The 12,378-nt window shown below is 41.1% G+C and overlaps 1 protein-coding gene across 2 annotated transcripts in view; it reads right to left on the bottom strand.

The window, feature by feature from the left end:
* The window catches only part of pemt (phosphatidylethanolamine N-methyltransferase), a 153,744-nt gene that overhangs the window by 69,624 nt on the left and 71,742 nt on the right, over window positions 1–12,378 (bottom strand). For both annotated transcript variants that reach the window (XM_043711053.2, XM_087998029.1), the window contains exon 4: window positions 974–1,119. In XM_043711053.2, coding sequence (XP_043566988.2) covers window positions 974–1,119 — 146 coding nt within the window. The remainder of the gene's footprint in view (window positions 1–973; window positions 1,120–12,378) is intronic.

Raw genomic sequence — 12,378 nt, 5'->3', positions numbered from 1 at the left:
TGGCACATGTAATTTTTAAAGTGAGATAGGTTATAAATTAGCAGAAAGTAAATCCACACGTATTTTAATTTGGCAGGAATTATCTGATTAGATTAGAGTGGTACTAGAAAAGCACAGCAGGTCAGGCAGCATCTGAAGAGCAGGAAAATTGACGTTTCGGGCAAAAGCCCTTCATCAGGAACGGAGGCAGCGTGCCTCTGGGGTGGAGAGATACCCCCTTCCCCCCCAGTTATCTATCCACCCGGGAGGCTCTCTGCCTCCATTCCTAATGAAGGGCTTTTGCCCGAAATGTTGATTTTCCTGCTCTTCGGATGCTGCCTGACCTGCTGTCCTTTTCCAGTACCACTCTAATCTAGACTCTGGTCTCCACATCTGCAGTTCTCACTTTTGCCTAGTAATTATCTGATGCAATGAAAATCACTGTGGCCTGGATTTTAACTCCAGATAGGAATTGTTCAATTGACCATGATTATGATGAATGGCAGAGCAGGTTCAAAGGGCTGAATAGCCTCCTCCTGCTCCTATCTTCTATGTTGCTATGTCCAACTTGTCCATGCCGACCAGATATCCTAAATAAATTTAGTCTCATTTGCCAGCATTTGGCCCATATCCCTCTAAATCCCTCCTATTCATATATCCATCCAGATATCTTTTCAATGTTGTAATTGCAGTGCAATGAAATGTTACCTTATTGTGTGCTCAAGTCCTGCCGGGTAGTTAGACCCACAGTCTTCTGACAGGGATATATGCACCAAATGGGAAAGCTCAGTGAATACACGCTGTTTGTGAACAGCAAAGGCTTAAACTCAGAACAATTTAAGAAATCTAGTTTTAATGCAAAGTATAATGCAAATTATACTATTCATATACCAAGTGATGAGACAACAAAATAGTGGTAGGCTTACATCAGAGAAACTGTACTTCATATAAAATGACCATTTGCTTGACTATTAACATCAGTAATTGTTCTCACCTAAAAATGTACCGATGAATCCCAGTGCAAAGAAACTGCTCAGGACAAGGATAGTACCAATTAGCAACAGGCCAAGGCCTATATAATATGCTGCAGCACTGTCAAGGACTTGAATCTTGGGTTGAATCTTCATTGCTTCAGTAAAACTACAGAAAAGACACAGAAAGCACTTGTTAGATAAGAAATTAAACATGAATCATTTTGAACACAGCTTTATTTTCGGCCGTAGGGCAAGGTTTCTGTGTGCACCCTAGAGAGAGGACATGAGATCTAAATTACTACAATTTTTACAAATAAGCACATTGGTATTAATGTACTTGATCCATGTAGCATCTGCTATATGAAGGTAACATCCGTATTGTTGGGAATGTTGTATTGAAGCACTGCAGGGCTTTTCTTGGGCCATGTTGTAGCAATGAAAGGAGATTGCTCCCAGACTCTACCAGCATGGTATTTTTGACAAAACAATAAGACCATGCTTCTGGCAGCACCCTCCTGTGAACTTTGAAGAAGGAGATGAGTACGTCACAATGGTAATTCAATGCCCAGAATGTGGCACTACATGGCTCTGTCACTGAATTTCAAACCAGAACTTTTGGCTGTAAACTGAATTTAAATAGCGGACTCCAAAGAACCAACAACAGGAAAATTACTTTGCAGGTAAACTCTGGGATTTTAAAAAGTATCAGTCAAGATAAATCAACATGTTCATTATTCTACAGTTACTACACCATAGCTTGAATTAAATTCATTATTTGTGGGTCAGAATAAATCAATTGATACGTTAATCCAAATTAAATAACATTATTTAAAAATTACCATTCAATGTTCTTCAATTCGAGGATGCTGTCTACGCAGGGTCACAAGTTTATTTTTATTCATCGTGGGATGTGGAATGGCTGGTCAGCATTTATTGCCCATTCCTAGCTGACTTTGGGAAGGTGGTAGTAAGATGCTTTCTTGAACCGTTGCAGTCCATGCACAGTAGACTGATCCATAATGCCCTGAGGGAGGTAGTTCTAGGATTTTGACCCAGCAACAGCGAAGAAATAGCGATTATTTCCAAGGCAATGAGGTGAGTGGCTTGGACAGGAATTTGCAAGTGGTGGTGCTCCCATGCATCTGCAGACCCATGTTCTTCTGGATGGAAGTGGTCATGGGTTTGGAAGATGCTGTCTAAGGATCTTTGGTGAATTACTTACAGAATGCTGCTACTGTGCATCAGTGGTGGAAGGAGTGATGTTTGTGAATGTACTGTCAAACAAGTGGGCTGCTTTGCCCTGGATGAGGTTAAGCTCCTTCAGTGTTGTCAGAGCTGCACTCATCCAGACAAATGGGGAGTACTCCATTACATTCCTGACTTGCACCTTTTATTTGATGGACAGACACTGAGGAGTGAGGAGGTGAGTTATTCGCAGTATTCATTGCCTCTGACATGCTCTTGCACTACTGGGCTTATGTGGTGAGTCCAGTTGAGTTTCTGGTCAATGGAAATCTTCAGGAAGTTGACAGTGAGGGTCTCAGTAATAGCAACATCACTGAATGTCGAAGGGTGGTGGTGAGATTGTCTCTTTTTGTAGATGGTCATAGCCTAGCATTTGTGTGATGCAAACATTACTTGCCATTGTCAGTCCAAGCCTAGATATTGTCCAAATTTTGTTGCATTTGAACATGGACTGCTTCACTATTTGAGAAGTCGTTCATGGTGCTGAACACTGTACAATCATCGGTTAACATTCCCACTTCAGACCTTATGATGGAGGGAAGGTCATTGATGAAGCAGTTGTGGATGTTCGGTCATAGGGCACTACCCTGAGGAGCTCCTGCAGAAATGTCCTGCAGCTAAGATGACTGGCCTTTAACAACCATAACCATCTGCAGGGCACCTTTCTGTGAGAAAATAGCCAATTCTTGACAAGCACATCTTGGCATCGGAACATAACAATCTCAGTAGTTCATTCAGCCTATGAACAAAGCAGAAGTGGGTACTGCAGATCCTGGAGATTAGAATCAAGATTAGAGTGGTGCCGGAAAAGCACAGCAGATCAGGCAGCATCTGAGGAGCAGGAAAATCGACGCTTCAGGCAAAAGCCCTTCATTCCTGATGAAGCGCTTTTGCCCGAAACATTAATTTTCTGCTTCTCGAATGTTGTCTGACCTGCTGTGCTTTTCCAGCACCACTCTAATCTATCATCATTCAATACATGGAGCCTGCCCAATTATTAAATACAATAATGGCTGAATGAACACTTCAGCATCCTTTCAGCCACCTCATCCATGTAACTCTGTATGCAATTGGTAATCAGAATTCTTGCAATCTTTACCTTAAGTATACTCAAAGACTGAGCTTCCAGAGGACTTTGTGACAGAGAATTCCAAAAATTGACGACTGTCTGAGTAAAGTAAATTCTTGCCTTGGACCTTTGGCAGGATGCTCAATAGGGGTACTGAGTTCTGGAATGCAGGATTTGTTTCCTTTTCTACTACTCTTACTCATCAGTCAGGCATTTGGACTCAAAGCATGATATGACTTGATGGACAAGCCATCACCATTCTGAATTACTGGTAGTGAGCTCCTCATGGCATTAATGACAATGCTGTCAAACCTCAAGGAGAACCCCAGAATTATTGTTCAAATATTTCAGAAAATTATTATAAAATATAATTGCACTGGAAACAGAAGAGGGCTTACTGGAAAGTTGATCTCTTTTATTAGTTACAGTCAGTGTGAGGATGTGAGAGTGGTATAGGGTCTCTGAAATTCCAGCCAGCATGTTATATCACCTTTTACCTTACAGAATACCAGTTGCACAAGGTATGGTGTGCAATAGGAAGCATGTTTGATTTGACTCTAATTACATTTTTGTTACACTTTCCAACTTGCTGCTCCTGAAATAGGAAGATTGAAGAAATAGCAATTAAATGTATTTTAAATGAAACTGACATCTTCTTTCATCATCAATAAATGATGAATGAAGATGTCAGTTTCATTTTAAACAAACCACAGACGAGCATCAATATTTCACATCTGCCTGCATTTTCTGTTATCAATTTTCTCCAATATATATCCCAAATTCTCAGTTTATATTCCTTTATATTCCTCCAGTATATATTCCTTTTTTGGTGCAAGGGGAAAAAGCTGTATAAGTTAATGTGAGACACTGTAATGACCCATCCCCTGAAAGCAGATGCACTATTATGTAACCATAAAGATATAATTACAGTATGTAGTTATTTATAATTGGCAACACAAAACCAGAGACACTATGCACAACCTTAAATCGGGTCTGAATAACTGCTCTGGTTCAACTGTGTACCAACTTTTAACCCATGTCACCTGAAATCTTCACTTCTCATATATTCTGTATTATGGGAGATCTACAATTTTGTACAGCCAACCAATTTGTGACCAACATATGTATATTACATCATAAATTTTGAAGTATTATACCAGGGAATGTAACAGCAAAAAAAAAGACCATAAGACATAGGAGTGGAAGTAAGGCCATTCGGCCCATCGAGTCCACTCCGCAAATCTAATCAGCATGCTGTAAGATACAGAAAATCATGATTTGATCAAAGTAACTGCTTGATGTTAAGTCACCAATTTAAAGTCAAACTGTGAACAAATCAAAATCATAAAATATACCAGACTTAAAGACCAGCAATTAAAAGCGGCAATTATTTTTATATTACTCATTTGTGACTAATAAGGCTGTAAAATCAACCAACAAAAATGCTCCTTAGCACTGTTTTCAGATGTCGTTGATAGCGAGGAAGTTTATCAATAATTCCAGAGGAATCTTGATCAGATTGGGGAGTGGGCTGAGGATTGGAAACTGCATTTCAATACAGATAAGTGTGAGGTATTGCACTTTGAAAGTCAAACCAAGGTAGAACTTATACAGTAAATGGTAAGGTCCTGAGGAGTATTGTGGAACTGAGGAACCTAGAAAGACAAATACATAGTTCTTTGAAAGTGTTGCCATAGCTAGATAGGGTGGTGAAGAAGGCATTTAGCATGCTGGCCTTCATTGGTTGGGGCACTGAGTACAGGAGTTGTGACATTATGTTACAGTTGTATAAGTCATTGGTGAGGCGCACGTGTATTGTGTACAGTTTGGTCACCCTGTTATAGGAAAGACATTGTTAAACTGGAAAGAGTGCAAAGAAGATTAACAAGGATGTTGCCAGGGCTAGTAGACCTGAATTAAAGGGAGAGGTTGGTCAGAATAGGACTTTACTCCTTGGAACATAGGAGAATGAGGGGTGACCTTATTGAGGTGTATAAAATCATGAGGAGCGTAAATTTGATGAATGTATGTAGTCTTTTTCCCAGGGATGGGGAATTGAAAACTAGAGGGCATAGGTTTAAGGTGAGAGGGGAAAGATTTAAGAAAGACCTGAAGGGCAAATTCTTCATGCAGAGAGTGTTGCGCATATGGAATGGGCTGCCAGACGAAGTGGTTGAGGCAGATATAATAGCAACTTTTTTTAAAAAATTGGATAAGTACATGGATGAGAAGGGTTTAGAGGGAAATGTACCAAATGCGGGTAATTGGAACTAGCTGAGTGGGCACCATGGTCATCATGGACCAGTTTGGGACAAAGGGGCTGTTTCCGTACTGTATTACTCTGTCATTTTCTTCCTGCACTCAGGTTAGAGTATAGACCAGAAATAAGAATCTTAAAAAAGAATTGCACGATTATGAAGGGAAGACCGAAGTGGTCATAAAATTTGCTATTTAGCGTAAGGTATGTCCACAAATCTGCCCTTCACCCTGATACTATTCCAAGGTTCAACTGCTGGAGATCTTCACACAATCGGGTTGACTTGGTAGTCTCCAAAATATGGCAAACTATTTGATTGCAGGATTCCTGATCCCAAACTTGAACTTTTCAATTTAGGGAGGCCCTTTTAATGGTGTAGCTAGTTTGGATTGTGAGCCCACACCTGACAGTCCTGCTCAGACTGGCTCCATCACAGAGATAATTATGGCCCACTCCTCTACAACTTTTGTGGAGTCTGGCACATCATGAAACATAGTTTGCATGAGCCAGCCATTGAAAGGCAAGTCCACAAGGTCCTCCCTATACCACCCATGCCAAGGAATACCCTCTCAAACAACTCTATTGCCCCTTATGACTTTCTTTCCACCCCCATGTCGTTTAGTGATTGCCCTTTACAAGTTATGCCCTTTTTCCCAGCCCGCATAGCATGACTTCCCCCATGCCAAGATATGGAACTTCAAGTCAACCACTTACTATACACCTTACAGTCGCCATTAAACCTAGTGACAGGTGAATGTGTAAAATAAAGCTTTAAAAAAAAGGGAATCATTCATAGTGGTTTTAACATACTGCAAACTTATGTTTAAAGATAAACTTAATTTCATTCAGACAAACAAAAGCATCAACTATCCACAAACTTCAAAATATGAAACCACAAGGCACTTGAAATCACTTCAGCGGTTATAGACAAACATAGAAACATAGAAAGTAGACGCAGGCCACTCGGCCCTTTGAGCTGCACCACCATTCAATATGATCATCACTGATCATGCCATTTCAGTATCCCATTCCCGCTTTCCCTCCATATATCTTGACCCCTTTAGCTGTAAGGGCCCTCTTGAATATATCTAACAAAGCAGCCCCAACAGCTCTCTGTGGGAGAGAATTTCACAACTCTCCAAGTGAAGGAATTCTTCCTCATCTCAATCCTGAATAAATTACCCCTTATTCTTAGACTGTGACCCCTAGTTCTGGTCTTGCCCAATATCAGGAACATGCTTCCTGCATCTAGCCTGTCCAGTTCCATTAGGATTTTACATGTTTCTATGAGATCCCTCATTCTTCTAAATCCCAGCGAGTACAAACTCAGTTGATCCAGTCTTTTCTCATTTGTCAGTCCTACCATCCCAGAAATCAGTCTGGTGAACCTTCGCTGGGCTCCCTCAATAGCAACATTGTTCCTTCTCAGACTAGAAGACCAAAGCATTATACAATGCCCAAGGGGTGACCTCACCAAGGCCCTGTATAACTTGAGTAAGACATCCTTACTCCGATACACAAGTCCTCTCGCTATGAAGGAGAGCATGCCATTACCTATTCTCACCGCCTGCTGCACCTGCATGTCAACATTCAGCAACTGTTCCACCATGATACCAAGGTCTTGATGCACTTCCTTCTCAATTCCTTCATCCAAATTGTTAATGTATATTGTGAACAGCTGAGGTCCCAGCACTGAACCCTAGGCCACCCCACTCATCACTGCCTGCCATTTTGAAAATGACCATTTATTCCAACTCTCTGCTTCCGGTCTGCCAACCAGTTCTCCATCCATGTCAACACATTATCTCCAATACCATGAGCTTTAATTTTCCTTATTAATCTCTTTTGTGAAACCTTTTCAAAAGCCTTTTGAAAGTCCAGATACACAACATCTATGGAATCACATTTGTCTACTCCACTGGTCACATCCTCAAATAATTCCAGAAGATTTGCCTAGCATGAATTCCCTTTAGTGAATCCATGCTGGCTAGGATGGATTCTGTCACTGCTTTCCAAATGCTGTTATTACACCCTTAATAATTGGCTCCAGCATTTTCCCCACCACCGATGTCAGGCTAACTGGCCTATAATTCCCCGTTTTCTCTCTCCCTCCTTCTTCAAAAAGTGGGGCTACATTAGCTACCCTCCAAGCCATTAGAACTCTTCCAGAGTCTACAGAATGTTGGAAAATGATCACCAATGCATCTGCTAGTTCCATGCCATATAATTAAGTACTGAAAATGTGTTGCTGGAAAAGCGCAGCAGGTCAGGCAGCATCCAAGGAGCAGGAGAATCGACGTTTCGGGCATGAGCCCTTCTTCAGGATTCCTGAAGAAGGGCTCATGCCCGAAACGTCAATTCTCCTGCTCATTGGATGCTGCCTGACCTGCTGCGCTTTTCCAACAACACATTTTCAGCTCTGATCTCCAGCATCTGCAGTCCTCACTTTCTCCACATAATTAAGTACTCTGGGATGCAGAACATCAGGCCCTGGGGACTTATCAGGTTTTAATCCCACCAAATTCCCAAATACCATTTCCTGACTAATAAGGATTTCCTTCAGTCCCTCCTTCATGCTTGACCCTCTCTCCCTAGCATTTCCAGAAGGTTATTCATGTCCTCCTTAGTGAAAACAGATCCAAAGCATTTGTTCAACTGGTCTAACATCTCTTTGTTGGCCATTTTGAATTCTAACTGGAAGGGAATACATTTGTCTTCACCAGTCTTTTTCTCTTCACATATCTACCAAAGCTTTGAACCCATCTATGGAAACACTATGAAATTGATGAGATCACTTGTCAATCAAATGGGTTCAGATGTTTCAAGAAAGTAATGGCTGTCTGGGTTCTCAGCCAAGCTTTGTTATCAATTTTGGCATTGAGAAGCTCAGAGGAATTGTCAAAAACACTTGTCAAACAGAAGCTGTTAAGGCAATTTTAAGGTGCTTTATTTTACTTTCTTGAACAAAGGTCAGGAGTAATAAAATAAGCCATTCTTGCTATTTCACTCAGCCTGTTGGCATAAGCCTCAAGGTTACTTCTAGTGCTGAATGAATGATTTCACAAAAATCTATTATCACAGCAGGGTGTCCACCATTTCACAATTTGCTTGAAATAGTGCTTGAAATCCAATACTTATTATAAGCGATTACAGACTTGAATTAAATGCCTACTTTTATAGATATTATGTACTTAAAGACATGTAAACGTAATAAGTGTTTTTCCCAATGTAGTGAAGTTGGTAAATGATGTAGAATACATTCATGTCTGCATGGATCCTGAGATTTGCCCATGTGCATATTTGGTTAGTTGTCATAATAGGCATGGGACATTTGTTGTCTGGATTGGCATGAAATTAGCATTGGGGCTATAAATGACACTGGGTCTTTGTGCAGCAACACAGGTTGACATGGAGGCTATGAGGTGTTATGGGATGGATGATGTGACATCGTGTCATAACTCAATTGGGAACAGTGTGCCAATAATCAAGCACCATTATTCCATAAGCCATCACAAATGTGCAATTACCCAATTAAATCAGCAAGATGATCAATTTGTGAATAGACTGCTATTCACGACAAAATTATTATGTCATTAATAGGAACTCTATTTGTTGTAAGCAAACTTAAAAAAATGACAGAAAAATGGATTTCTATATTAATATGCGACTTAAGTTAGATCCATTTAAAATCCCACACAGTATTTCAGCTGCAAAGCTTCTGCACCCTTGCCAAGTTGTTATATAACAGCTGCAATACTGGTATCAAACTGACAATGTAGGAAATCACCCAGGTATGTTCTGTACACTGAAAGCAGGTCAAACCTAACCAGCTCAATTATCACTCCACCAGTCTGTTCTCAATCATCAGTGAAGTGCTGGAAGGCGTCATCAACACTGCTCATAAATATCATTGCTTAGCAACAAGCTGTTCACTGACACTCAGTTTGGGTTGTAGTACAACCATGTAGCCCCTGACCTCATTAAAGCCTTGCTTCAAATATGAACAAAAAAGATGCATTCCAGAGGTGAGGAGAGAGTGCCAGCCCTTGAAGCAAAGACCTCATTTGACTGTATGTGCCATCAAGGAGCCCTAGCAAAACTGGAATCAATAGAAATCTCCTGGTTGGAGTCATGCCTGGCACATAGGAAGATGGTTGTGGTTGTTGGAGGTCAGAGATCTCAACTCCAAAACATCTCTGCAACATTTCCTCAGGGATGTAATCTCGGCAAAACCATCTTCAGCCGCTTCATTAATGACCACCTCTCCATCATAAGATCAGAAGTGGAGATGTTTGCCACTGATGGAACAATGTTCAGAACCATTCATGACTCCTCAGATACTAGATTAGACTATGTTCAAATGCAACAAGATCTGGGCAATATCCAGACTTGGGCTGACAAGTGGCAAGTAACATACACCGCAGCGAATGACAATCTCCAATAAGAAACAATCTAACCACCTTTCTTTGACACTCACTAACATCCTGGGGTTGCTATTGACATGAGACTCAACTGGGCTCACCACATAAACACAGTGGCTACAACAGCAGGTCAGAGGCTAGGAATATTGCAGTGGGTAACTCACATCCTAATGCCCCAAAGTCTGTCCATCATCTACAAGGTAGAAGTAAGGAAGGTGATGAAATACCTGCCATTTGCCTGAAAGAGTGCAGTTCTAACAATATTCAAGCAGCTTAACAGTCCAGGACAATGTGGACCATTTGTCTGGCACCACATACATAAACATCCACTCCCTTCACCACTGATGGTCAGGAGCAGTAGTGTATACCATCTACAAGATGCATTCAAAAATTCACCGAAGATCTTTAAATACCACATTCCTAACTCAAAACCACTTCCATCTAGAAGGACGAGGTCTACAGTTACATGGAAACACCACCACTTGCAAGTTCCTCTCCAAACTGCTATTGGAAATATATTACTGTTCCTTCAATGTCACTTGTGCAAAATCCTAGAATTCCCTCCCTTGTGACATTGTGGATCTACCAACAGCACACGGACTGCACTGCTTCAAGAATGCAGTTCACCGGTATTTTGTCAAGGGCAACTAGGGACAAGCAATAAATGCTAGCCAGTGTCGCAGAACAGACTTGTGAGCAAAGCGGCAGGTCATGGTATGAAGAGGAAGTTAGCACCAAAATGTGGCCAAGTCATAGAAGGAGAAAGTGAGGACTGCAGATGCTGGAGATCAGAGTCAAAAAGTGTGGCGCTGGAAAAGCACAGCAGGTCATGCAGCATCAAGAAGCAGGAAAGAATGACAGAATCCCGACAGTGCGGAAAGAAGCCATTTGGCCCATCAAGTCGGCATCAACCTGCCGAAGAGCATCCACCCAGACCCAGACCCTGCTCTATTTCTATAACCTCAAATTTATCATGGCTAATCTACCTGGTCTGCACATTCCTGGACACTATGAGGCAGTTTAGCAAGGCCAATCCACCTAAACAGCACATTAGGACACCTTACAGAAACCCACACAGACATGGGGGGAATGTCTGTGTGGAATTTGCACAGTCACCCAAGGCTGGAATTGAATCCAGACACCTGGCACTGTGAGGCAGCAGTGCTAACCACTGAGCCACCAGGACGCCCAGGAAACTCACTGGAAACGGTAAGTAGTTGTTAATGGATATTTTTCAGATGGAAGCATGAAATGTGCTGGAAACTGATTTTCCCTGTTATATTAATGACTTTGACCTTACTCTAGGGGCCTTAATTCCAAAAACTGCAGACAGAATGAAATTGGAAGCATTGTGGATCATGATAGGGATGGTATAGATTATCAAAAAGGCAAAGGGAGGTTGGTAAAATGGACAGACAGATGGCAGGTACAGTTCAAAGCAGAAAAATGTGAAATATCATGACCATGCGTCATAATCCTGGCCCTCCCACAGACATATTGAACTTCAATTCTAATTACGTTTTTGAAAGAGGACTGATGCAGCCAAAATAAGAGACAATCTGGAATGTCACATGATGAGGTGTCGAGGAAGCTTCAAAAGGATTAACTTAAAAGGGAAAAATGAATTACAAATTCAACACGATAACGGAAAAGATAGCAGTCTGGGCAAGAGGCATGTTTGTGCTTTCTGCTTTCAAGAACAGACAAGAACAGGGGTTAAAAGTTAACTCAGCCCTTGTCTGTGTGTGCATGGAAGAGGTGAGCAAAGGTACTTGTGCACACTAATCGGACTTGCAGCACCAGAATGCTGTGATAGTCACAGTTGAAGAACCACCTATTCATTACCCTTGCATTGTTGGTAAATGTCTTTGAGTGCTAGAAGCCAACTATGTAGTCAGAATTAAGCAGAATAACAGAGAGACTCTTGGTCCAGGTGCTGCGGCCAACCAGACAAACTTATTTCAACTTAACTGCGATGCCAAGAATCTCAATACAAACTGTTCATCTATCAACAGTCCACAACCTACTCTTCACAAATGACCCATATAGACTGATTTTTAAAACTTTTTTTTATTGGACTCACTTCTTATTTCTAATCTGTGGCCTTGTGAGTAGTTAATTTTTAATCTTCTCATTTTTAGTAATTAATAAAGTCACTTCTATTGCTAGCTCAAGAAAGCTAGTTAAATTGGCTCCTCTCAAAACACAAGTTCATTTGGTTTGGGAAAAAGGTATCCACATGGAAGGGTTCCTTCATAAATGTTTGACACTAAAACAGCAGATAAATAAGGAAGGGGAGGGGTGCAGTCCATTCCTGGGAGCTTGAAAATTTGTGGTATCTCATCTGCATCCCAATAACTTGGGAAACCAAGCCAAGGATCGAGTCACAACACAAGTAATTAATTTTTATAGAAAGATCTAGGAGAGATAGTT

This window comes from Chiloscyllium plagiosum, unplaced genomic scaffold, assembly GCF_037043375.1.
Source record: "Chiloscyllium plagiosum isolate Xiang-an unplaced genomic scaffold, Cpla_swu_hap1 HiC_scaffold_20, whole genome shotgun sequence".
NCBI lineage: Eukaryota > Metazoa > Chordata > Chondrichthyes > Orectolobiformes > Hemiscylliidae > Chiloscyllium > Chiloscyllium plagiosum.
The sequence above is the reverse complement of the archived record's forward strand: the minus strand, read 5'-3'. Positions and strand labels throughout refer to the sequence as shown.